This window comes from Candoia aspera, chromosome 8 (assembly GCF_035149785.1).
Source record: "Candoia aspera isolate rCanAsp1 chromosome 8, rCanAsp1.hap2, whole genome shotgun sequence".
NCBI classification, from domain to species: Eukaryota; Metazoa; Chordata; class Lepidosauria; order Squamata; family Boidae; genus Candoia; species Candoia aspera.
Genome location: NC_086160.1, coordinates 77,052,199 through 77,079,523, shown reverse-complemented (window position 1 = coordinate 77,079,523; position 27,325 = coordinate 77,052,199). Strand labels below are relative to the sequence as shown.

Genomic DNA, 27,325 nt, shown 5'->3' with positions numbered 1-27,325 from the left:
ATCCAGCTTCCCTGATGAGCATTTTTTGCCAGAAAACGTCAAAAAAGTCACAAAACACAATCATGTGACCATGGAATGCTGCGACTGGTCGTAAATGTGAGCTGGTTACCAAATACCTGAAATGCAATTATGTGACCGTGGGGGTGGGGGGGCAACATTTTGAGACACTCAGAAGTGCTTTACAGGCCATAAAGCACCCATTGCAAGGCTGTCATAACTTCGGACCGTCGTTAAACAGGCGGCCGTAAGTCGAGGACTACCTGTGCTTAATTTGCACTGTAACAACAAGTCACTCTAGCTGGCAGAAGAACACTCTGGGTGTATGTCTGGAGGCCCCTGCCCATTGTTGGACACCCTGCACTGCGAGAGAGTGTGGAAAGGACAGGGTGTCCAGCAATGGGCAGGGGCTTCCAGCCACACTGGACCACTGGAGCCTCCAGGGATCAAGCAGATGGCCTCAAGCAGGCAGCGAGAGCCTAATCCAGGCCCACTGCTTGGCACCCTTTCACCTCATTAAAGAGGAGTCAGCAGATCAAGGGCGGAGAACCCAAAGACCCACATGAACATTGCCCAAAGGTGGGCTTGAGGTTGGTCACCTGGAAATCCTGGGGCTTGTTGGAGAGCAGCTTCCGGGAAGTGCTTTTTCTCCTCTTGCTTCCAGGAAGAACATGGGGCGGCGGCTTCTTTGGCAAGAGAGGCTGATCTGGCGCTGGTGGCCCTGCAGAAGGCTCCGCCTCCTCCTCGGTGCCCAGCTGGTCTTCGGTGTCTTCCTCACCCCCCGTGTCTGCCGAGAAGGAGGCTCACGCATTTGCTTTGCCCATCAGACTTTTCAGGGCAGCTCACAAACTGCCCTTAAAGCAAAGCTGCTCACCCTGGGACTGAACTCTTAAGAATGGGCAGTAAAAAACCGCAGTGACTGAAAAGGGCAGGAAAACAGTTCAGGTGGGAAGAAATGCCTTCCTATCAAACAGATCCATCCCTGGATGTTAGCCACGATGGAACCATGCCTCTAATTCCCTTTGGACTTTGCTTTGGGGACCCAGAATGACTTCTTCACATGCATGTTTGTTTGCCCAGTTCAGACCTCCAAAAGATAAGCAAGGCCGGTTAATCCTTGGATGGGAGACCACTAGGAAATGCCAGCTAGGCCGGAGGAAAGCAATGGCAAAAAATCCCTCCATGAAGTGGCCACAGACGTCCCTTTACTCTTCCTGGCTTAGCTCCTGGTCTGCCCTGGCCCTCAAGGTAGGACACAATATGAAGCGTAAAGCAAGAACAAACATTCAGAATCAAAAGGAAGAAAGAGTATTTGGCAGGCCTATTCTGGGTCAGAATTAGGCTGGGACGGTTGGTCTCCTTACCTGTCACCGTGTCCAGTTCTGGGGGAGTCGGATTTGGCTCCGGAGGGGCCGGAGGAGGCACGAAGGGAGCTGCCCCAGGAGGCGGAATGTAGGAGACTTGGAGGATCAGGCACCCCTGAGGAACGAAAGGGCCGGATGAAGGAGTTCAACCAAAAGGGCTTGGACACGCTCTGAAAATGATGCTTAGGCCCAGCTTGGATCACCTGGAGAGGCAGGACCTCTTTAAAGCAGCTGCATATTTTAGGGGGCTGCATTAAAGAGAGCCTCTGCTGAACTCCCAGGCTTTCCAAAACATGCCTCCTGTGTGATGGTGCAGGTGGGGGTGCTTCTTCTTATTTAGGCTCCTTTACCAAAGCACCACACAAACCAGAAAAAAAGTTGTAATGACAACATGCCATCCCTTAACATTAATCCACAACTTAACAGCCAAACCAGTATCAGACCTTAACATTAAACTTAACATACGCAACAGCAGCACATCATTAAAACAACGCCCAGTGATAAGATTGAGTGTGTCTACTTCCATCATTAAAATAAAACAGGTAGTAACCAAGGAACTGTCAAGATTACAGGGCGTAAGATGGGATAAGAGGCCCAACCCAAATCATTTGCAAAGCACCACATTCCTTCCGAGAATGCTGCATCTCTGGGTTTCCTACATGAAGGGAGAAGGCTTGGAGTGGGTGGCCCCAGAGGACCGTCCCCTCCAAGCTGTACTGTGATCCAGGCAGCCTTTTGCTCTGGAAGTGAAAATCAAATTAAAATCAACCATTGCTCACTGCGGCTTCTAGCTGCTCAATAGATGAGTGTTTCTCGACCTTGGCAACTTGAAGATGTGTGGACTTCAACTCCCAGAATTCCCCAGCCAGCCAACTCCAATTCTGGGAGTTGAAGTCCACACAGCTTCAAGTTGCCACGGTTGAGAAACACTGATCTAGAGGGATTATCTGAATTAACGTGTATTCCATTGATTCCCTGGCAGGCTTGTTGATGTCAAACTGATATTGCAAATGAGAAATAGGTGATAAATGGCCCCGTCACCTAAGGAGAGGGGGAAGATCCCCTGTAGGCAAGCACAACCCTTGATAACTTTACTGGATCCAGATGGCCTCCTCCCAAGGGGAAGCCCGCGCTGCCTCTCACCGGATCCATTTTGGCTTCATGGAGGACAGCCGGCCGAGCCACTCCACCATCAGCGGAGGGCGCGTCTCCTTCCTGCCATGGGCCAGGGAGGAGAGCGCCCTGCTAGCCCCCAAAGCAGACTTACCCCAGTGCTCTGTCTCTTGGCATCCAGCAGAGGTGCGTTGAAGCTGGCAGCCAGGCTGGGGGAGGCCAGGACATCCCGGAGGGGCACGTGGGCTTCGCCCAGAAACCTGGCACAGAGAGAGAGAGAGAGAGAGAGAACTCAATTGTTCATTCGGAGGACCTGAGCATCTCAGGGGGCTGAGCAAAGCCTGAGGGCAACCTGTGAGCAGTTATTTCAGGTCAATGTTTATAACTTAGAACTAACCGTCTACCTGTGGATCTTGCAGAGTGCTGGAAAGCATTTGGCCCAGAGAGATCAGAAAAATCACACACCAGGCATTTCTAGAAAAATAAATTTATTTACAGAAAGCACAAAAGCATATTTACAGGCTTGTGCATTTACACAAGCTCAGAAAGAGGAGAGAGCTCTCTCAGAGAGCTGCTTACTGGCTGCAAGGCTAAAAGAAAACTAAAACAAAAGTCCTGCAAGCTGCCTTCCCCTCAGGCAATGCAACTATTAACACCTAAACTGAGGACAATTAAATTTGACCTCTTCACCCAGCCAGAATGATTTGTTACCATAGTAACCTTAATTTCTGTAGCAGAAAACAATATACCAACAGTGAAGCCAGATTCTTTTCCTCCAAACACAACCTCGACCCATGGCGCATGCTTCCCCCCGCCCCCCGGTCAGGCTGTCATGTGCGAAGTGTTTTTCAGAAAGAGCAGCGAGGGCCACCTTTTCTCATTGCCCAGAGGTACGGGAGGGCCTGGCATCGCCACAAACACCCCCTCCCTCAGCCCTGACTCCCAGCCTTTCGCTACCTACAGTAAGTCAAAGGCGCCACCCTGAGCAGCACGTCACCCATCCCGGTTCTCAACCCCAGCTTTGCCACTGTGGGCCAGAGGGCAAAATCCGACTCAGGATTCACACTGTCAGCTTGTGTTTTTTACTCCGCTTCGCTGTGCTTTCCGCCTGAACATCTGATACAGGGATAAGCTGGGAAGCAGGAAAAAATTCCAAACCTCACTTTATCAAATACATCCATAAATAGGTATCCCCAAAGGGGAGAGAACCTGGACAGGAAACAAAATGTTTCCAAGACAGACCGACAAGCGGTTGTTCAGTCTGGCCTCCCAGAAAGGAAGGGGGAAATACAGCCTTCCAGGACGCCCCGTCCACTCCGCTCCTGCTCCCCCGCAGCAGCCTGTGCCCACGCAGTCACAGTCAGGGCCGTGTCTGGCTGGGAGGCCTGCACAGTTCTTGGGTCTCTCTTCGGTCACTTCCCCTCTCACTTCCCAGCATTGTTCGGAGAGACGGCCGTCTTCCCCCCGAAATGTTCTTCCTGTTCCCTTGGCTCCTGACTGCATTTAACTTCGGAAGGGGCTGGCTCCGCAGCAAAGAGTTTCAGAGGGCAGGAGAGGGTGCCCCCCACCCGCCCCTGGCCGGGCCCTTTCAGTTCGGAAGGGACATTTCGGAGCCTCGCATGCCACAGCCAATATGCCCCAGCCTTTGGCATCTTGTTAACGTTTGCAGGGGGTCAAGAAAGTCAAGGGGGCAGCGGGGACTGTGCAGTGAAAGCCGGGGCCCTTCTTTACGTGTGTCAAAACCCGCTCGATTGCACAGCCACGCCTGCCATCTCGACCCTTCCCCCCCAAGTTAATGGTTTTATCACATTACAAAATGCAAATAATACATCAGACTATCTGAATTCAGAGGTATTTATACAATAGAAAGTAGAAATTGTTAATGCTGTGATGATTTAGATCAGTGTGCTTCAACCTTGGACACTTTAAGATGTGTGGACTTCAACATATGCTGGCTGGGGAATTCTGGGAATTAAAGTCCACACACCTAAAGGGGCCACGGTTGAAAAACACTGATTTAGATGAATTAAACCTTTAAAGATGAGGGGGAAAAAATTATATCAATGTTAAACATGATTTCCAAAATTGTATGACATTGATCAACAAGTGCAAAATGCACCGAATTATTTTACGATATGAGAAAGGTATCAATCTTTGAGCTTAATACGGAAGTCTCCACTGTATTATTATTTATAAATGTTAAAAGAGAGAAAGAAAAAAGAAAAAAAGGAGCTGCCTGGAAAAATAGAGAAAAATAACTTCCCCCTTCTTTATACTCTTGACTTGTTTGGCCCCCCTGCATTCTGGCGTCAATCATTTCCCCCGAAAGGTTAGGCTGTCTGCGAAGATTCGAGATTCCGTAACACCCAGGCCATCTGCCCGATGGCTGAGAAGAAGCCTCAATGGTCAAGAGCTGGCATTTCTCCCAAGCCACAGCACCCCTTCCCGACTGCCCAGGATGCAGCTGAAGCACTGGCTTGTCAGTTCAGAAGAGCCGAGCCCCCCACCCCCCACCCCTCGGACCGGGCAAGGAGACCCAAGGGCTCCAGGATAAATGCATGCGTCTTGGAAGTTGCAGCCTTTGCCAGCACATTGGCATTCTCAGAGGCCCCCTGAGTAAACACTGCTGTTGACTGCTGCCTTCCCGTTCTTGCCCATCTTTCCCAGATGGAAATGCAGATTCTCTTTGGGACCAGCAGCATGTGAAACAGCTGATGCCTGAGAGGCTCACTCTGGGCAAACCAATCCTAAGTAGCCCCATCTCACAACCGGGCTTTGCAGTTGACCAGCATGCACAGGGGAGTCCTAGGTTTGCAAGATCGCGCCCCAGTTCAGCCCGGAATCCATTCCCTTTGCTAGATGCAGGGGGCTTTCCTGTAGGACCACTAGTGCACCAGCTCCATGGCAAAGTGAATGCGGGGCGCCCGTCCTCCATGCCCCTTGCCAATCAGCAGAGCCCACAGGGCAAGGAAGCCCTTCTGGCGGGGGGAGCACTTCAATACACCTGAAATCTGGAGACAGAAAGCAGCAAGGGACCCCCTGGATGGAAACTGCGGGGTCAGAAACCTGGGCCAGAGTTATCTTGAATACTGGGTGGAACTGCCTTCCTCTGTCCTCCTGCAGAAGTAATAATTAACCTGCCATTCTGCTTACTCTGGGAGGGGGTCGGGGAGGCCGAGGCTTCTGGTGATCTGCGGGCCAAGCAAGACTCCAGGGGTGGGGGGAAAGGGGGGGTCCCTCCATGCCAAGATGCAGTGGGGAGTCTTTCGAGATCCTTGCCTCCTGCTCTGCACTTCAAGGAGCCAGTCCTCACTGAGGATAAAATGGAGAGTTCCTTTTCAACTTAATAAGGAAAATAGCTTGCTCCCAGGGGACAGGGGATGCCCAAACACTGCGAAAGCCACTTTCAACTAACCTGCCTAACTTGCCAATGGTTTACACCAGTGTTTCTCAACCTTAGCCATTTTAAGGTGTGTGGACTTCACATGGTCTTACAATTCAGAAGAGAACTTTTATAAAATGATGTACTGTTGGTATATGACACCAGAGAAATTGTCTAAGATGTACCGTATAAAGGTACTTGTAGTCAATGCTGGAAATGTGAAAAATGAATGGGCATTTTACCACGCATAGTGGACTTGGGATAAAGAAAAAAGATACTAGACACAAATACATATGATGATGCAGAGTATTAAAAATTAATATTCAGATGACGCCTGTATTTTTTTTTACTAGGACTTGTGGACATTCAACTAGAAAGGGCTCACGGACTACTGGTTTTATATATGGTAACTGCAGCGAGGCTATTATGCGCACAAAGATGGAAGACCACAGAAATACCCATAATGGGGGAATGGACTGTGAAGATGGCTGAGTCTGCAGAAATGGCCAAATTGACTTTTTTGATTAAGGATGGAACCACAGTTACTTTTATAAAAGACTGGAAAGCCTTTTTGGGCTGTTTGCTGAAAATGGATAAAAACAAACTGGTGATTTTGGGATTTATTGATTAAAAAGGTCTGTCGATGAGAAGAAGGGACCGTGATATATAATTTGGGAGGGTGGAGATGGTAATAGCTATCTCTGTGACTGCTGCACAGAAGATCAGAAGTCGCTTCTTTAGATATCTCCCTTTTTCTTTCTTTTTTGTCATCCTTCACTTTTTCTTTTACCCTTTTATAATTTCTTTCTTTTTCTATTGCTTCTTCTATGTTGCTGTAGTTTTTTAAACCTTTGTAAAATATTCTTTTAATAAAAACTTTATATGTACAGTAGATGCAGATGTAGACCAGAGACCAGGATGCAGGACAACGGACTCAAATTGCAGGTCCGGGTTGAATGTTGGGAAATACTTCCCCACAGGAAGAGCCGTTCAGTGGCGGGACCTGCAGCCCGCAGGGGCAGCAGCTTCCCTTCACTGCAGATCTCCAGGGGCGACGGTATGTCCGTCGGCCAGTGATGCTGTGGTTTGGATTTCTGCACCAAGCAGCCGAGTCGATGGCCTGAAGGCCCTTTCCATGCTGGCTGGGGAATTCTGGGAGTTGAAGTCCAGACATCTTCAGGTTGCCACAATTGAGCAACACTGCCCTACCACAGGCCATATGCCCTTTAATAAATTAAATTAATTTATTAAAGGGCATAATATAATGCATTAATAAATTAAAGTCTTAGCACAAGGCCCTTGTTTTAGAGCCCCTGAGGGCCAAGTCTCACCCTCTGAAGGGGCCTTCTTGGTGTTGGTCGCTCTTCCTTCCCCAGAGGAGACTGCCTGGCACCTCCTCTGCCATCCTTCAGCTGCTACTGACCCCACAACGCCTTTCCAGGGTCCCGAGTTTCACTGGCAGCGTTGCCACAAAAGCAGCAAAGTCACATCCGCCTGGGTCCTAGAATTCAAGCTCCATTCAAGGAAGCCTTTACTCTTATGGGGCTTTAAGGAGTTTTACCTTTCCGTTGCTATTAATCTTGACTGATTCTCAGACAGGGAATTTTATTCTGACCCGTCCAATATATATTCATTTTTGCGGGGCATAAACTTGGAGAGGTTTTGCTGCAGAAGAGCTAACCTGTTTTAGTCCATAAATGAATAGAAACGTAACCAGCACAGGGCCGATTTACTGAGCATGCCAGCAGAATAGCCAAGCCCTCCGCTTCCTTAAGGGAGAAACCCATCCCAGGCCTGCGGATAAAAATAACGCCACGTTGCTCCATGCGAGAAGCCTGGATCACCCCTTGCAGAGTCAGACTCTGGGTTTAGCGAGAGCCCACCAACAGCTGCCGACGCAGGATCTTAAAAATAGTCGCCTGGCCAGTAGGAGAAGCAAGCACGCCACCAGAGGAAGGACTTAGCTAAGCGCTGGGAAATCTGGAACAAGGTCCGTGTCCAAAACACAAAAACTTTAACTCATCTGGCTCAAAGCACTTGACCTCTCTGGAAATGGGACATGAATCTGAACCTGACGTTCAGAAGGGCCAGCTCTGCGGGGGACGCCCAGGACCTCCGGGGTCTCCTGCAAGAGTGTGGATGAGGGTCAAATCTGCCAAGCCCCCCCCCCCCGCCCGTTCTGCACCTTCTCCTCCCCCTCTGATCTGACCCTCCACATTCTCTGGGGCTGAATCACGCTGCCTCTTCCCGGAGATCCTCTCTCTTCACCCGCCCCTCTCCCAGGCTCAGCTGGCTCCACAGCCGGACGGTCAGTGACACACTGATATTTGCCAGCTTGCTCTGCCTCGCTATGGGGCAACCAACATCCCTTCTCTGGAGCGCCTGCCGCTGCCTGGGGAGGGCGCGATGCGGGGGGGGCATTTCCTGGTGGAGGGAGGGCTTCCCCTCACCAAAGCAGGAGGATCTAGGGATCTTTGAGGGCAGGGCCCACCAGAGGCCCTTCTGTATCAGCCTCTCCTCAAGCTGTTCACCCAGCATTTGCCAAAAATAAAATAAACCTTCGCTGGGAGGCCGGTTCTTCTTAATGGTAGGGGGGGGAAAAGCATCAGCTGGTTTGCAGGAGGCAACAAGTCCCTCTTTTGGGGGAGATGGGCAGTAATAAACTTTGAATAATAAACAAACAAACAAACAAGCATCAGCCTTTGAAACGCATCCACCCGAGCACGGTCCTGCAGCTACTAGTGCAGATACTAAGGCCCTTTGCACATGCTCGAGAGGCCATACTTTCAGAGCAGCAAAGTAAGAAGCACCAAGGTCAGCTAGATGGGCTGCCAAAGAAAGATACCTTCTTCTCTGATGGCTCCTCCAGGCCATTTGACGTGTGATTTGCAGATCAACAGACTGCAAAAGGAAAGCGACGCCAGGCCAGCGAAGGCCAGCGGGAGAGTCTTCTACCCATCGTAGAAGTGAACTATGTTACTCATTAATACCGAACACCAGTGAGGGCCATCAACTGGGTTGGCTTCAAGAGGGGCTAAAAAAATCTGTGGTGACCCCAGGGCTCTGGAGGCCACTCCAGCTGACCGGCTCTCCATCAAGGGAGGAGGCGTGGAGCTGGGACCCCACCAGCTCCTGCTTGTCATGGATGGGCAGCAATTTCTCAGGAAGGAGACACGCCATGCAAGACTTCGGAGGTAACTGCGTGCACACACACACACTCCTGTGAGCCCCACCTGTTTCTGCCCATGGTTTCATGATCTTTGACGACAACCTGGAGCTCAGCATTCTGGTCTAATGGAATACCTTTCAGGTCCCACTCGAAGCCCTGGAAGAAGAGGGGAGAAAGGTTGGGAGAGGCTTCAGAACAGAAATGCAATACCCAAGGATGAAACCCAACTAATTGCAGCAGATAACTCAAGCTATTCAGCAGCAGGGTCACACTTCTGTCGTCTGGTTAGTTTTTTAACAGTGCTCGTGCACCACAGCTCACCACTGGGACGGAAGAGGCATTCGAGGGCTGAGCTTTCAAGAAGAAACATTGTCTTCCCACCACCCCTACCCCAAGAAGAGCCAGGGAAGCAGTTCCTGCTTCCTTTCCAGGGATCTCCACAGGTGTGGTCCAAAAGGTCAGGATGGTGCAATCAAAGCTTCAGCCACCATCTTGACTTTTTGGAGGTGAGGACGTCTCTGTTCCTTTCCCTATGAACAGGCAGCCTGTTGGATCACACATCCAGACATGCTGCATAGCACATCTCTCTCCACTTAAGGTGCAGGAACATCAAGGTCTTAATTCTTCATGAAAAAGCAGAAATCAATGGATGAGCCTTTCCCCCGAGATATCTAACTTCCTCTGTGGAATCTCCACCAAACGTAAAGAGGCTCTGGTCGACTCCAAATCTAAACTCTGTAGTTCTGTCAAGATGCTGTGCATTTTAGAGTTAACTGAAAGCTGCATGGATGTGACAGTGCAGTATTTCGCTTCTGACAAAGCTTTTGGTCACCACCGATTTCCTTCTGCTCTGAAGGAAATCCAGTCAACAACAAAGATTCCCAGCAAGATTAACTAAAAGTTTCCTACTACGAAGAGGATGTGTGATAAACAGACACTACCGTCAGTATGTGCCCCTCCAAAGGAAACACTTAGTTCTAATTTAGTCCTAAATACTTCTATCTTTGTTATTTCATTTTAATGGCGAAATAGCCCTGTTTCACTATAAGAATGAAGGGGGAAGAATGATAAAGAGAGGAAGCTGATAATCAAAGCCTCCCAAGGAACAGAGTCTGACACTGGGGGTGTCAAGAGGCCATTAAGTAGTAACACACACACACACACACACACACAGCTATGAGCAGCAATAACAGGGCAGGATCTGCAGGCAGAAAATACTTAATGAAAGGCAGTTCCAGGGAATAGGGCCTGTGGAGAAGAAACCACTGCCCCCACTTTATTTTCTTTTAGGTGTGTGATGAAATTTGGGAATCCTTCCCACTTTCGTAGAGAACTGCCAATCCCTGATGCTGAAAACCATTGACTGATAAGCTGCACAAAAGATCAAATTGCATTAGAATGGGCAAAATTATCTCTGCCATCTATCTGCCATCTATCTTTCTCTATCATCTATTATCTATCTATATCTAACTCTATATCTATCTATCATCCATCTCTCATTTATCTGCCATCTATCTATCTCTCGCCTCTCACCTATAGAGATAGGTGAGAGATAGATCTATCATAGATAGATGACAGACCGATAGATCATTATCATTATTATCCATATCATCTATCTGATAATGATCTATCTCTATTATCTATCTCTATCTATCTATCTATCATCTCTATATCTATCATCTAGATAGATAATAGAGATATAGATGATAGATAGATAACCTCTCTCTATCATCTATTATCTATCTATCTATCTATCTATCTATCTATCTATCTATCTATCTATCTATCTATCTATCCTTGGCAAGCTATTGCCATTTTTGCCCATTCTTTTTTTTTTTTGCCCATTTGATGTAATTCTTCAAGGTTTGCCCCCAGCAGCTCTACCATCACACCTTCCTGAATGCCTTGCCATGCCCATTCTCACTTCTCCCCAAGCTTTGCCAGTTTGCCCAGATATTTGAGTGGCCATGGCTCCATTTACGGGGCTCACCACCCGCTTTCCCGTATTCTAGCACCTCTTCACCAGGGTCCCGCTCGCTTGTCTAGGAGAGATGGACTCACTGTTTTATCAGTTGCTCAGAGCAACCTGGGGCTTCGACATCTCTGTCTGACTGGCACTGGACGCAGAACAAAGCCAGTTGCCAGAGTGGGCAGGCAGACTCACCTCGTTCCACACTGGGTTGGTGTTGTTCTTGATCACCTTCGTTCTCTTTTTCACTCCTACAAGAAAGCACAGCAAGTGAGCAAATCCCCCAAGAACCCCTCAAGGCAGTTGGGTCCAAAATATTCTTGTGGGCAGATCTCAGGGATGGAGAGACGTCAGGGCAGATGGTCTGGTCCATGTGCTGGCTAAGCCGCGACGTTCTTTGCTCAACTTTTGTGGAGTGGGCTGTGCTACTGCAATTTGTAAGGCCTTGACAAAGGCTTCTACTGTAAGAAGCCATTACACTGGGATTTATTCCATCAAACCATGGTTTGTGTGATACGTGAATTGAAAGGGTAACGGGAAAAGATTTTCCTCTGAATCCTTGCATTGCCACTGTCAGCCAGAGGAGGCAATATTGAGTTGTTTCCAAGCAGCAAGAATCGTAGCATCATAGAGTTGGAAAAGACCCAAGGATCATCTAGTCCAGCCCTCTACAGCAGAGTTGCTCAGCCTTGGCAACTTGAAGATGTATGGAGTTCCACTCCCAGAAGCCCCCAACTTCTGGGAATTGAAATCCACACATACTGGCTGGGGAACTGTGGATGTTGAACTCCGCACATCTTCAAGTTGCCAAGGTTGAGAAACACTGGGCTGGTTCATGGCTTAGTGTTCTGTGGAAATAGCTTCTATCAGATCCAGGTCTTGGCCCCCTTCTTTTCATTATTTAATTTTACATTGAATTGCCTGTTTATCAAAAGCCAGGACTTGCTACAACTGGACACAGCCACTTTTACAGGCATTGGGTGCCATCAGGAGGTCTTGCACAGTTGGCAAAAAATGAAATAATCTGAAACCTCTCAAGAGAATCCAGTTTTGTGAATTGAGCTGCTCCTATAAGGTCTCACGCAATTGTGTGTGATATCCAGCAAAAAACTTTTATAAAAATGACCAAATCTCACAGCATTTGGTGATCCTTCAACATTTGGGGCATTATGAAAATAATTATTATGTTCACTCGGAGGGTCTCTGCTGGTGTCCAGGGGAGACACGGACATTTTGGTGCCCCCTGGTTACCACACTGCTGACCCCCATCCTAGACACACCTTCTCCAATCATGGTCTTCAGCCTCAGTTTGTTGCTTTTTCAACATGCTGGACTACAGTCCCCATCATCCCCAGCACTGGGATGCTGGTGTAGAGTGATGGGAGTTGGTTGCATGTTGGGAAACACGCATTCATTGATGCACGTTGATCTCTAGCTATTCCTTTGATGCATTTAGATCCTGCTTTTGCAAGGCGTGGAAAGATTTCTGCTCTATACAATTCCCACCACCAGGCTGGGATGCTGTGGCTGGGTTTACCCCTGCCCTGAAATGTAGTTTTGTTAAACAAGCCACTATTGGCTACATGCACACCTCAACTGAAGCTATGAATCATGGTTATTATTTATATCTACCCAACTATGATGGTTGGGTTGTTGTTTATTCGTTTAGTCGCTTCCGACTCTTCGTGACTTCGTGGACCAGCCCATGCCAGAGCTTCCTGTCGGTCGTCAACACCCCCAGCTCCCCCAGGGACGTGTCCATCACCTCTAGAATATCATCCATCTACCTTGCCCTTGGTCAGCCCCTCTTCCTTTTGCCCTCCACTCTCCCCAGCATCGGCATCTTCTCCAGGGTGTCCTGTCTTCTCATGATGTGGCCAAAGTATTTCAGTTTTGCCTTTAATATCATTCCCTCAAGTGAGCAGTCTGGCTTTATTTCCTGGAGGATGGACTGGCTTGATCTTCTTGCAGTCCAAGGCACTCTCAGGATTTTCCTCCAACACCACAGTTCAAAAGCATCCATCTTCCTTCGCTCAGCCTTCCTTATGGTCCAGCTCTCGCAGCCATAAGTTACTACAGGGAACACCATTGCTTTAACAATGCGGACCTTTTTGTCAGTGTGATGTCTCTGCTCTTAACTATTTTATTGAGATTTGTCATTGCTCTTCTCCCAAGGATTAAGCGTCTTCTGATTTCCTGACTGCAGTCAGCATCTGCAGTAATCTTCGCACCTAGAAATACAAAGTCTTTCACTGCTTCTACGTTTTCTCCCTCTATTTGCGTTATCAATCAAGCTGGTTGCCATAATCTTGGTTTTTTTGAGGTTTAGCTGCAAGCCAGCTTTTGCACTTTCTTCTTTCACCTTCATCATAAGGCTCCTCAGTTCCTCTTCGCTTTCAGCCATCAAAGTGGTATCATCTGCATATCTGAGATTGTTAATGCTTCCTCCAGAGATTTTAACTCCAGCCTTGGATTCCTTGGATGGTTGGGTAGATATAAATAATAAACCAAAGGGCATCCCATTAAGCGTTTCCAGGATGGGCAAATCAAGCCAGTGAGTGGCTTAGGGGTCCTGGAGTCCCCTTGATTTCAGGGAAAGCTTGGATGGCCACACTCACTTTGTCTGAATTGGAAATTGGCTTTCGGAGGGGGTTAAAAGCCACATAGCTCGTCTGGCAGCTGCTTCTGAATTCTATCTTCGGCAGGCAACTCGACTCTTACGTGTTTAATTTTTCCTTGCTGTCAGCCCATAAATTAAGCAAGCATGCCAAGCACTCAAGCTGAAGCACGCAGCGCTCTTTTGAGTTTGTTCAGGCTGCCTTGGCAAAGGCCAACGCAACTCTGGGCCTGCCCAAACTCCGTCAAGGAAAAGGAAGGGACTCCTAAACCAGGACCCCGGAACAATAGGAGGGTCCCCGGTGCCAAAGGCCGGGCGGAAGGTCCGTCTGGGGCAGCTGCAGCCGGGCCCTCCCTATCTCCCTCCCCCCACCACCTCCCAGTCTAGCACCAGGCTGAACACAGCCATATATGGTCACTCAATGGCCATTTCCCAGAAGAGTCAACAGAGCAATATTTCTAAAAGGATTTGTAGGAACCCAGAAGACTTTATCTGGAGCTTCTTCCTGCAAAAGGGCAGCTGAGGATGAAAAATGGGGAGGAGGAGGAGAAAACCAGCTTGGCCTTTCCTCTTGAAAATTCCTCTGATGAGAAGGAAGCCAGGCATTATTTATATACTGACTGGGAGCCCAGCAGGCTCCAACCGAGAGTCTCCCATGGGATTTGCTAGAAATTTGGCTCCCTCCCAGGAAACTGAGCCCTGTACATAAAAACAGGTAGAGTTGCAACTGCACCATGGGGGCCATCTTGACTCTTTGGACCCTGGCCCAGGATAAGGGCGTTGTCACCAAGCCCAAGAGCGAGTCACCCAATCTGGGAATGCTGCTCTGGTGACAGGCAAGAGAGCAGCTGTTGCAGAACTGAGAAAGGCCATCGGGCAGGTTGCTAAACAGCCAGATGGAGATACAGGCCGGCCTGAGGGGTCCCCCAGGGGCTACAGGTGACCAGGCCCCTTCGTAGCACCACGATACCCTACACATGCCCTGCTCAGGCCACAAAGGCCCCCAAGGTGATGGCCCCAAAGCCGCTGCAATTGGCTCTGCACCTGATGGCCACCCCTACGCTGCTGCAGAAGCAGCTCAGGAGCTCCAACGGGACCCTCCGAGGGCAGCAAAGGGAGCCAGCTCAGAGTTTGGGGGAGGGATGGAGAGAAGGCCTTGTTAAAACCATCCTCCCGTACCAAATTTCCTTACTCAGGACAATTTACCCCATCTTATCAGGGCATGACCAGGCACAGCTGCTTCTGGATGTAGACCAGGGTTTCTCAACCTTGGCAGCTTGAAGACGTGTGGACTTCAATTCCCAGAATTCCCCAGCCAGCCACGTCCACACGTCTTAAAGTTGCCATGGTGAGAAACACTGATACAGAGACTACACTCAATTATGTACCATATATATAGCAGTTGTTAAAATGTTATTTTTTATTGTGTGTAATCTATCATTTTATATCTTATTTCAATTTTTAAAATTCGAATACTTTCTTTTTACTTAGTATACTTGTATTGCATTTTATTGTTTGTTCTTATTGTCTATGGTTCTGCTGATATTTCTACCTTAGGCTGGTCAAAGACCATAGTGCAATTTTGATCAACGTTTGCTCACTTGGGTCTCCAGAAATGCAGAGAGGCATCTGGACAGCCTTCCCGAAGATGTCTGGAGCAAAAATGGAGGGGCTCCAGGATACGGGGGGGGGGGAAGGGGGGAGGGAGATCCACCACCAAGAATTTCTCTCGTTCGTCCCCCTTTCTCACTGAAACCGCAATCAGAATTTCTGCATCTCAGGTTCCCGCCTTGCATAGAGTGGCGTGCACATAATTCTCACTGTGAAAGTGCACTTCAGATCTTTGGAGGATGACCTTTAGGCAGTGAAACAGTCAGACTGACCACCTGCCAGGCTAAACCAAGTGTCTGATTTGTGGCCCAGCTACTTGTGCAAACTCAGGCAATGTGACTAGGCCAATGTGCGGTTAAACCCAGGAACCTGGGCTATTTCCATAAACTGTGCTGAAGTTTATCCATGGGGGGTTGCATGAACACACACACACACACACCATTCTTTCTGACCATGCCGCCTCCCTCAAGGCAGGGCCAGGATGTAAACAAAACCACAGGATTTCCAAAAAAGCTGCATACCTCCCCAGAGTATCTGCTGGCCCTCCAAGACACCTTTCAGGTTGACCTCAGTTCCCAGGGTTTTCCTGGCTCCCACAACTCACATCTTCTGGGGGTCTCACCTTCAGGAATTAAGCAAGTCTGACTCTGCTTGGCCTTTTGGTGATCACCCAAGGCCAGGCAGGGGTTGCCCCCAAGACCTGGGGACTTCATGGGCACACCCAGGTTGTTTTCTTGGTAAGACTACAGAGTTAGTGCTTCTTCTGGAAAGTCTCTTTGGCCTCTCAATATCCTCAACCATCCTAGGATTCCTTGCAGGTCTCCTAGCCAAGTATTAATCCATCCAATCCTGTTTAGCCTTTTGTAATCAGCCAAGGTCAGCTAGATGTGGCCACCTCCCTGGGCCCTGGCTGACCACACTGGCTACAATTCTGGGAGGTGTTGTCAATACACATTTAGAGGCCCCTTCCATCAGCACAAAGAGAGGACCCACAGCACGTTGGAAGAGCCCAGCCTGGCATTGCCCCTTCTAAAAAGGTCAGCTAGGAGTGATGTGAACCTTCTATGGCCAGCCAAAAGAGGCACAACTGGACAACGAGGACCAGGGCTCTGGATTCCCCACTACCAGCTTTTGGTGGTCCTCAACAGAGGATGAGTGGAAGAACTTGGGGCCATGGCCACTCCTTGGACATCAAGAAGTGAAAGGCTACTTTTAATCACAGCTAATCCCTTCATGAGCTACGGTTTTTTAAACAATCCACAAGGCAAAGCCATAAACCATGGTTTACCAATTACAGTGGTAGGTTTCACACATGCTAAGCTAAAACCAGAGAAACCACATTACAGGAGCAAATATATAATCCTCTCTCTCTCTCTCTCTCTCTCTCTCTCACACACACACACACACACACACACACACACACTGTAGGTATTTCATGTCTTGGAGCTGCAGCATGCAACCTCTTCACTCTGCAACCAGTCCTGATTCTTCTGGGGGAAATCAGCTTGGTCACATTCACATCCTTTTGGCTGTGAAGGGAGTCATTTTTAAAAAATTAAATAAGAGTAATCAGGCACATAATGGGGGAAACTGGAATTTTTAATCAGAAAAGTGGTTAAGGATGATGCACATCTCCCCTTCCTCACCACCATCCTCAAGAAAAAAGAGAAGAGAAAGATCGCTATTCTGAATTCCTCTTCCTGAAAAACATCGGCTTCCACTTTTAAATGAAAAAACATGAAATATCAGTTTCCCCTTTCTTTGTCCAAGGGCCTTTCCCTAACCAGAGTCACTTGTTGAGATGGGTGGCTATAGGAATTAAATAAATCAATAAATCAATAAGCAATAAACCTGACATTGGCTTTCTCCTGAAAAGAAGGTGGCCCTAAGAAGGGATGAGCAACCGTAGCATGGAGACCCTCCCTGGAAGAAAGCTTGCAACGCTCAGGCAGGGTGGGACAGGGAGACCCCCAAGGCGCATCCTCTTGCACTGCAGAGAAAGTGGGAGGGGTTTTTCCCCCTCTTCCTTTCTCAAACTGACCCTGGGCTCATCTGGGGAGTCACAGCCAGCCAAGGATCCATATCTTTGGGGATATGGTTATTGTTCAGCCGTTCCATCATTTCCGACTCTTTCTGGCCAGATGAGCCTCCAGTCTCCAGGGCTGGCTGTTAGGTACCGCCCCTCAGGTCAAAAAAGTCAAGATGGCAGCCACAGCCACAGCCCCGCCTCTTTTTATGTATGTCATGGCGCTTTGATCCCACAGCTATTGCTGCCATCTTGACTTTTTTGACCCACCTGCAGACACCTCTGACGTCACAGAATTATTTGATCTTCTTGTGATCTAAGGTACGTATCCTCAGCAAATTTCTTCAATTAAAGGCATTCTTTTTTCTTCCTTCAGCCTTTCTGATAGTGCAGAGGTTACAGATGGGACAATCATGGCTTGACAAGATAACTTTTGTGCCACTAGGATTTCTCTGCACTTTAATATTTGGTCTAGATGCCAAAGAGGAGTCTTACTTTATTCCACACTCCCTGTGAGTTTTTGAGCCTACAGACACAATCATTGCCACCATTTCAGTCTTTTCTCCCTTGAGTTTGCTTTCCCTGTTGAGATATTCCTCATTTATGTTTCAAACCTGTTCATGCCTGCTTTTAAATTCAGATTTTGTTTTAACACAGTATGTTTTAAAAAATGTTTTCAAAAATCCAATCCCATTCTTCTTGCAGTGATGATCAGGGAAGCTTTAGGCTTTCTGCACCTGCTGAATTGTTGCCTGTCTGTCTGAGATAAAAGAGCAGCATCAGAAGACTGAGGGGGGTCTCCCGCGTGAATGGCACGCAGAGGGGGCTGGCTAGCCCAATCACTGCAGGTGACTCAAGCAAGTGAGCCAAGCTGCAGGGGAACCGGAGCTGCTATTATGTTGGCTGGTCAACCTGATGCAGGGAATCAGGGCCAGGATTCCTCCATAGGACCAAAATGAAACACCGCCTTGCCTCCTATTCCAAGGTTCTCCAGAGCTCATTTTTCCCAGCCAGCTTCTTCACCCAGGTTGGAGTGGGAGCAGCTTAGCCACCCTCCCCTCAGGCCGTTCTCAACGGGCGCCTCCTCCTCCTCCTCCTTCTTTGAGCAGAGCATCAGCAGCTTCTGAAGCCCAGGAGAAAAGTGGGGGGCAGGCTGCGCCAAGGTGGCCCCACTGGACCGGAGCTGAAGCCCCAGGATCAAAGGAAGGCACGGTAGATCTTTCCTTTGGCGGTCAGGTGGCGGGGGGGCGGGGGGGGGACCAGAGTCCAAAGTTCCTTCTGCAAAGCTCCCTCCATCACTGTCTCTGCAGGAGCCGCCAGGAGAGTCCCTCTCTTCCGTCGGAGACGCCGCTGCCGCTGCTTGAAGGCTGCTGGTGGCCCGTTGGGGCTGTTGCTGACTTGCCCCCACATCTGTCTCTCCTAACGGGCCATCAGAATCCATCGTGCAGCAGCTGAAGCCCACTGAGCTGAACGTGGATCCTCCTGCTTTATAGACTGCAGAAGCGTCCACAGGGCACAGTTTAAAAAGTCAACAGCCCTTAAAAACCAGGCAGAGCTTTGATGGCACCATCATGGCTGCCCTCTGGACTTTTTTGACCATGCCCTGGGGGGCTCAGGACGGACAAGAAGACAGAGGGCATGGGCTCCATCAGGCTGAGGGCTCCAACCGACCCACAAAAGATACCAGCACACATCGCCGCAACCGGAGCTGCAACACACCCACCTACAGCCCTCTAGCATGGCCCTGTGGGGCACAGCCTTGAGGGCGGCAGCATTCTTGGGACAATTCAGTGCCCCCCTCTGAAGCAGAGAAAGTGGCTGGGGGGGCCGCGGAGGGAGGCCTCTTGGTGCAAAACCCCTGCTGTGCTCTGCCCACAACAGAGGCCCTGCTCTCTCAGCTTCTCCTTCCTATCTGCTGCTTCCCACCCTCCGAAGCACAGGCAGAACAAGATCTATCTGCGATTGATTGATCGATTGATCGATCGATTGACTGTTTCACAGGCCCACTCCTATCACCCTCCCCGCACAGCAGGGCCATTGGTAGGGATGATGGGCTTTGGAGTCCAGCCATCCCAGAGGGCCCCGATGGAACGTACCGGGATAAACCGGGACAAAAGCAGCTGTTTCACGTACCCTACTCCGTGGGGAAGCCCACCACCCCACCCCACCCCACCGCCGCTTTCCTGCCCTTCCCAGGCCAACCGGGACAGTCCCAGAGAAGGACAGAGTTCCCCGGGGCGCCAAGGAACGGGCCGGGCAGCCTCCGTGCCTGCTGCAGGATCGGGACTAACCTCGGAAAGTCAGGCTGGCCACCGGGTCGCTCCGCTTCTCGCCCCTCTCTAAGCCGGGCAGGCTGCAGGCGCGCTGGAGCAGGCAGCGGAGCATGGCTCCTGCCGTCGCCGCGCCCCTCCGGCTCTTGGGTGGAGAGGAGAGGAGAGGAGCCGGTCCGCCGCCCCAGGGCGCCCCGCCCCGCCCCGCGCCGCTCCGCCCTCCTCCTCCCGCGGGCCGGACGCGCAGCATCAGGACCAGGCGCGGCCCGGCGCTGCTGCGTTATCCCTCCAGGGGGCGCTCGGAGGTCGGCAACCAGGGATGCTCCGGCGGCGCACAGCGCGGCCAGACCCGGCGGAAGAAGCCGGGGCTTGGGCGGGCCAGGCCGGCTTCCCCCCACCCCACCCCACTCCCTCCCCAGCCAGGCCGGCCCCTGGCTTCTTAGCCTGCACCTTCTCTCCAGCGAGCTTTGCAGGTGCTCCTCCTCCGCAAATGGGAAAGTGTTAAGGTTTCTTCCTGGCTGGTCCTCCTGAAAGATGCACCCCAAGCCCTTTCTTTTCACAGAACTCATGGGCTTTGGCTTCTTCAAGAAAAATGCAACCTTCATAGGGTATTTGTATGACTCCTCCCTACCCTTCAGGTTTTAAAAAAAATCTCTGCAGCCTCTTTTTTTCAGAAATTGCCAGGTCACGAAAAAAAAAAAAAAACAGTAAGCCAGACATCTTATAAAGGAGGAGTTTTTTAATGATGTAAAAAGCAAAGAATTTTACCAGGGGAATTTGCCACCACCCCCTTCCAAAGAGGCCTTTAACCCCTACTCATCCCTACATTTCAACAAACAGGGCCCCTGAAATTATTTCCCCATGGGGCCAAATCATATCAGAGTCTGTAGAGGAGCCTTCGTATGCCTCAGTCTATGCAGGCTGTAAGATCAAAGTACCAACAGATGGTGATACTTCTGCCACCTGATACTCCTGCCTTCTCCCACAACATTGGCCAACCAAAATGCGCAAAGGCACCCACCAAAACCCATGTTTCATTTCAACACCTGAAAACAGTCATAATCCTCTGCTATTAAAGGTGGTTTTTAGATCACCTGTTCTCAACTGTCACCATTGCAGATGGCAGTGAGTTCCACCGACCACTACACAGTACTTTTTGATCAGCCCAGCCTGCAGCCCTGAGTCACACTGGACCAGCTCCTTTTTCTTGCGTGAGCCAATTGGGTCTTTTCATCCAGGGCCTCCACAGGATCTCCCTCAGGATCTGAGTAACAAGCAAATGCTCACTTCTGAAAACCAGCCTTGCCTTCTCCCAGGAAGGATCCTGAGTTAACTCACTCTTGGGACTTCTGGAAAATAGACCATTCTGTGACCTCCAAACTTAAATGAGCTGGTAATGGTCCTACCTCTAATCACACCATGGTCAAAACAGGTATGGCAACCTGGAATTACCCCTTTGTTTGAGTTTGTGTCCACGTCACAATGCCCAGATAAGAAAAATGGAAAATTTTAGTGTTCTAAGAACCGTTACCCGCGCCTGGGAAAGTAACCTTGAATAGGATTGCAAACCCAAACATACATTCCAAAGTCCCAAAACAAAGCAGAGAGCCCGAATGGAAAATACCAGCAATGAGCAAGCCGAGTATACACGGAAAAACGGTTTGACATGTGAAACGTTACGATGTTAACAGAACATTGAAACGGGGAACATGACATAGTCCTGCAACTTCTAATCTCTACATCAAAGATCCACCCAGCCCAGCAATTCCCAAATACATTCTGATCACAATGGATTTGTATATAATCAAGGGAACCTTACCATAAAGAGATGGGAGCTTTATTTTTTTTTTCCCCTTCAATATGCCTGAAACAGAACATGGTGCTTAATGGGAGTATGTTCTGCTGTGTGTTGTGAATTTATTTTTATGGACTCCAACTTCCTGAAGTAGTCAGGAGTTCCAGAGACAACACTGTACATTTAAATTCTTCTTCATGAGGGAGACAGCATTAAAGGCTAATAATGTATTAGTGGTCACCGTTTTTCCACCAGATGCAAGTCTGCTCACTATTGACCGTAGCCCCAGAGAGGAACGCCTTTCCCGGTGTTCCTCCCACCCCCATTTAGCTCCTTCTAGCTCTAATATCCAAATTCCATCTCAAAAATCCAGCTTTAGTTTGTACACCACCCTGACTTTCCAAATGGGATCAAAGGCAGAACATTTATATTTAAATATAAATGTGTTTCTCCCCTGCCAAATTCCAAAAGCAGTCAGGAATTGAACTGAGGGGTCAGGGATCTGCTACTGCCACAGATGGCAGACTTGGTTATGATAAAAGAGGCACCTGTGGATGATTTGTTGAGAGTGCATAGGGGTGCTCTGTTGTAGCTGATGCTGTTCCTCCCATCATTCGACTTGTGAGTCTCTTCCCCCACCAACTACCCCCCAAAGGCTGGGAGTTGGATGGGGAAAAACTCTTTATTCTTTTTGCAGGGATATACTGTAACATCCCCAACAATCAGCATTTGGGCCGTAAGTGACTCAGAACATTAGAACAATGAAAGGATGTAACAGCCATATAGATGATTGATGGCTCTTCTCACACAACACATGCCTTGGCCAACTCTCCTCTGACCCTAGCAGCTTTTATGATGGGACGGCTGGACAACGCAGGACCCCGTGGACTCTTTCAGACCCACAGCAGCTTTTCCTTTCCCCATCCAGAGTTTTTTCCTTTCCTGTTTCCTCTTCATCCCTCTGGCCATATGTTAAGCTCTAGCAACACACGGAAGCCTTGGCATGATCCAGTTCCTGAAGTCAAACTCCACCCTGGCTGGTTGGGGCACAAAATGACAGTATTTCTACTATACCAGCTTCCTGAAAACAGTTAGGATGATAGGCAAGAATCTGGAAACGACAAAGCAAAATTGCAAAGCCTTAAAAGAGGGATCCCTTTTAAATGCAACCTCAAATCCTTCTCAGACAATGTGAAAAGTTAAGCTTAAAAGACAGATCTAGATCTAGATCCTTGATGTTAGGACAACACCACTCCCGGGCCTTGTTTCAGGACAGTAGAGATCATCTGGGGAAGAAGCATGTTATACTGGCAGATTTTCATGCTGCCTCATGGACCAGAGGGAAACAGGTTAAGTCGGATGTCTGAATGCACCCTGAGACAAGAAAACAATCGGGATTCAGTGCTGTTATTCAGAATTGGGGAAATCTGTTCACGGTACTGTATCGTGGCTAGTAACCCAAATGGACAGATCTCATACCAACTAACTCTTCAGAAACTCCTTGCCACAGGACAGAAGCCACAGAACAAAGGCAACAGCCATTGCAACAGATGATAATTTAAATTTGTGTGCCACCAATTTTTTAAAACTTAACAGCCACTTACAACAACACAAACACAATAAAATGTCCACTGTAAATAAAGTGATCCTACCCTCATGATACAAAAATTGAAATCCATACACCAACATATTCGCAACACCAGCTGGGGTTCACCAGCTGTACGCTCCACATCCCAGAAGACGGGCTGTCTCATCCTTTAGAAGAGAACCTCTGTAGCTCAGGTTGAACTGTGGAGTCCTTGGTGCTCTCTGAGCTTGGTGGTTGGCTTGCAGACATGTCTTCAGTTCAGGCACTGCAGATGTTGCCTAGTCAGGCAATGAAACGTCTGCAAGCCAAGCACCAAGCTTAGAGAGCACCAAGGACTCCGCTGTCTCATCCTGGCCCAGCGCCTGGAGAAAGCCAAGATCTTTGAGCTTTCCTGAAAGCTAATGGGGTTGGGGACCATCCGAATCTTGGGCGGGGAGGGGGAAGATGGTTCCGAAGGGCAGGTGTTGCTGCTTCAGGAAAGGCAGGCCTCCTGGGTCCCACCAGATAACATCAAGGAAGGGGCCAGGAGCAGCTTCCCAGAGGGACTGGGGGTTCTTCGTCTGCTACCCAATCCAGATGTGGAGGCAGCTTCCAGCTGGAGGAGAGGGAAGAGCAGGGAGGAGGAAGGGTGCCATCCACAGGCAGGATTTAAGGCTAAGGGGGCACCCGAAGATGAAGGTGGCATCTCCTTCAAGTCAGACTCAACTCCTGAGATGCAGCTCTCCTTCCAGCAGCATACAAGTGTTTTGCCTTTGCATATTTCTGCCATGCTTTTCTTTTGTCTTCCAGTCCAACCTATACCCCCAGGACTTCCTATGGTCTCCCATCCAAGCGCCAACTAGGCCAAGTGCACGCCAGACACACACGCGATCAGACAAGGCTTCCGAGGCATTCCTGTGTAGATTCAGCCCCTCAAAACAGCCGAAGTTCTCCTGAAGTTCTCGAGATCTTGATGCTGCAGCAATTTCCACTCACAGAAAAGCAAATGTGCCAAAGGGAGATCATGGAACTAGGAGGAGTTTGGAAGTCAGCAGCAAGCACTGGCACTCCCATATAATGGTTGGTTCCCTCCTTTAGACCAGGGTCTCTTAAACTTTTTTCTCTCAGGAGCCCCTCCCACTTTTAAAAATTTTGGAGGACCCCTACAGATCTTTTATTTGTAGAGGTTATATTGATTGATATTTTCCATATTAAAAATTAAAATTGTCACATTGGCTGTCACTACCACTTCTCACACCTGCTGGATGGGATTTTAATATTGTTTTATTTTTCAACATAGGCTGGCAAATCAGTTTGATTTCATGGACCCCTGAGACCTCTGACCACACTTGGAGAAACACTGCTCTAGACTCTGTCCCCATCCCAGGTTATTATTAATCAAATCAGGGTTTACTGAATTTGCCCAATTTCTGAGTTTCCCTGAGCCACTCAGCTATGAACCAGCCATGGGGCCTGGATTTGTCCCTCCCACTGGCCTGAAGTGGCTAACTGTGGCTCCCTGGGGCAGGGAACAGAGCCCAGGGCTAAGGGACATTGCCTTCCCCATCTCTCCCCAGCGAGAAAGGTGGCTGTGAAAGCCTGGCCATTTCTCTGCCAATGGGGCAAGTCATCTCCCTAACAGGTGCTGGGGAGGCCTGCCAAGAGGCAGCCTGGAAGAAGGTGGGAGCTATGAATAGAGCAGGGCGGTGGGGGGAATCAGCGTCCAGCTGTTGAGATCTAGATCAGTGTTCCTCAACCTTGGCAACCTGAAGATGTGTGGACATCAACTCCCAGAATTTCCCAGCCAGCCAACATTCCAACTCCCAGGTCCCCCATTTTCTATCGCTGACCCCACCAGGCAGCCTTTGGTCTACCTAGAAATGTCAGGTTCACTCCAGCAATAAAGACAGAATTCCTGCTTTAATCCTTAAACGGCGCAGTAAAAGGCATGCATTTGGAAGGAAGTTTCCATTGGGCACGGCAAGATCTCTGAACACACACACTTAACACCCTGGCGGATTTCAAACAGCCTGCTCCACCTTCAGCTGATTCATCTCATGGCTGAACCCAAATGTCCTTACTGCCCGCTATGACTAACTTTAGAAGTGAGATGGCAGTCAGTTGGTTCCCCCTATTCAACAGAATTGGACAAAAGATGCCCCCATGGGGAGACCCTCGGCTTGCCCCCTCAGCAGAAATCTGGGGACAAAGCTGATCCTTCTGCCACAGTCAAGACTGACAATTCCAGAACATCAGGATTTGTTCAAAAGCAGCTTTCCCGGTTTGGGAGTTCCTCAAGGACAAAATTATCCGTTTTTTGGTAGACAATTGTTAGGAAGGTGACACGTACCATACAGCTGACCCTAGCAAAAAAGCCAAACAAATGGATGAAATGATTTGTATAGAAGAGAAAAAGTATTTTAGAAAGAGAATAATTTAATTTATTTCTTCCTGCCCCTCTGTCTAGGCTCATTTGTTCTGTAATTTGCGAAAATAGTGCTTACTTCACAGAGGTATCCCTAGGTAAGAATTCTCCCGAATTTCAGAATGATCGAAGCTAAGGAGCTACAAAGGTGGAAGGCCAGGAGGAGGCTTGGCAGCGTCCCTCTCCCTTGCCCCCCCCCCCGCTCAGAAAAAGGGACAGGTGGGGGCTGGACGCAAAAGGTGGAGCGGGGGCAGAAGATCTTGAGCATCCAGGGGCTTCCAAGTAAACACCCCGCCCAGAGTCCCCAGGCTCCCTTCAGTGGCTCCTGATCCTTGGAACAAGCCCTAGGGATTAAAGCCCTCCCCCGTTCTCCCTGACCCGAAGCCAGAGCCATAAAAGAAAGCAGTGGCATCCGGTGGTGGTCTTGCACAGCCGTATGGGCTTTGTGGACACTCTCAGCTGGGGCTGAACATCACGCTGAACCGTGGTCCGCCGAAGTCCCCCACTTGGCTGGTTTGCTGGTTTGTCCTGGTTAACTTACACTTAATTTTGGTTTTTCTGGCATTGTGTCTGATTAGTTTTATGCTTCGGTGCGCCAGGCAAACCCCAAAATAGACTGATTTTTCAACCAGGGCCACCGAATCATACATTCACCCCACTGCTGATTTTGCACCAGCCGCTCCCCCAAAGTAAACCAGAAGAAACCGCTTTGGGGCCTACCTAAAAGTTTCCTCTGGTTTCTAAAGGCTGTTTCAGGGTTAGGGTTCCGATGAAGCCTGCCAGTCCTGCTCTGTTCTGAATCCACCTGGCTGGCCCCAGGGTTTGGCTGCGTCTCATGCCCGCCCCCTTTCATCTCTGAGTGTGGTTTTATCCTTTTTACACTCTTAAGGTGTCACTGCTGGAGCTGGCATACCCCGCTGGGTGGCTTCCATGGAAGAGCCACAGATAAATATTAGGATTAATGATTACAGGAGTTACTTCACTGAGTCACTGATCTCTCGTCCCTCCCCTTTCCCCGTTGGCTTCCTGGGGCCAAATGTTGGGCTACATATAAACTCTTTCTGCCTTCTCAGCGTTTCATGTAATTGATATAACTGCAGGAATAATGGCAACAGTCAGATTCCTGTCAAAAAGGGGAAGCCCAGCTGAGTTCCCTGAGGCAAGGCCCAGCGGTCACCTCAAATGCAAGAGTGCCTTCAAGCATGTGCAGAGGGCATGCCGCTTCCCACCATCCTCCACAACAGGCTTCTGTAGGTCAGGACCGATCACCAGAGTCAACATCGCTCTTCGCGACAAACTCCTGCCCTCTAGGGTAGCTTCCAAATGGTGAGTGGCTGCTGGGCCGTGAGCGGCAGACAGCATCACTGATACTGGCAAGGGCTCCCGTAGACGGAGCTGGCCGGCCGTGACCCAGGAACGGCTTGCGGCTGTGCCTGGACTCGAAACAGGGCAAATCACAGAACGGAGCTGCCCAAGAATTGTCACAGATGCCCCAGACCTCCCAGACCATCTTCTCTGCTGCATGATTTCGGGGATCCAGGAGAGGCCCGTGCTTTAGAATCACAGAAGTGGCCTTAGGGGTCATCTAGACCATCCCCCTGCTTCTTGCAGCACCCTCTGGAGCAGCGTTTCTCAGCCTTGGCAACTTGAAGATGGATGGGCTTCAACTCCTAGAATCCCCCATGCTGGCTAGGGAATTCTGGGGGTTGAAGTCCACCCATCTTCAAGTTGCCAAGGCTGAGAAACGCTGCTCCAGAGCATGACCATCCAACCTCTGAAGAGCTCTTCCTTTTCAGGCCCTCCCCCCAAAATGCTGAAGAACCAGACTGGATTTCCTCCAGCGTCTGCCGTTCCAGACTCTAGCAAGGCCCTTTGCCCGCTGTTCCTTCCAGCCAGTCCTGGCAGGGCTTGAAGAAACATTTTAGGAAGTTAAATCATGCAGCAGAGAAAGTCGAGAAAAAGGAAAATGCAGCACCAACCAATCGGGAATTCCCCCCCCCCTCCTGAGTTAATTAGCCAC

At 49.4% G+C, this 27,325-nt stretch overlaps 2 protein-coding genes across 5 annotated transcripts in view; one reads left to right on the top strand and one right to left on the bottom strand.

The window, feature by feature from the left end:
• The window catches only part of PAIP2B (poly(A) binding protein interacting protein 2B), a 178,146-nt gene that overhangs the window by 58,674 nt on the left and 92,147 nt on the right, over positions 1-27,325 (top strand). The gene's annotated exons all lie outside the window — the stretch shown is intronic.
• The window catches only part of DYSF (dysferlin), a 128,876-nt gene that overhangs the window by 100,382 nt on the left and 1,169 nt on the right, over positions 1-27,325 (bottom strand). For 2 of the 4 annotated variants that reach the window (XM_063310329.1, XM_063310331.1), the window contains exons 1-6: positions 19,540-19,667; positions 11,190-11,245; positions 9,090-9,181; positions 2,629-2,734; positions 1,362-1,476; positions 597-784 (exon numbers count right to left, since the gene is read on the bottom strand). In XM_063310329.1, coding sequence (XP_063166399.1) covers positions 597-784; positions 1,362-1,476; positions 2,629-2,734; positions 9,090-9,181; positions 11,190-11,245; positions 19,540-19,633 — 651 coding nt within the window. In that variant the 5' untranslated portion in view covers positions 19,634-19,667. Of the gene's footprint in view, positions 1-596; positions 785-1,361; positions 1,477-2,628; positions 2,735-9,089; positions 9,182-11,189; positions 11,246-19,539; positions 19,668-27,325 lie in introns of those variants that run through there. The other 2 variants (XM_063310330.1, XM_063310332.1) reach the window with 1 other exon arrangement.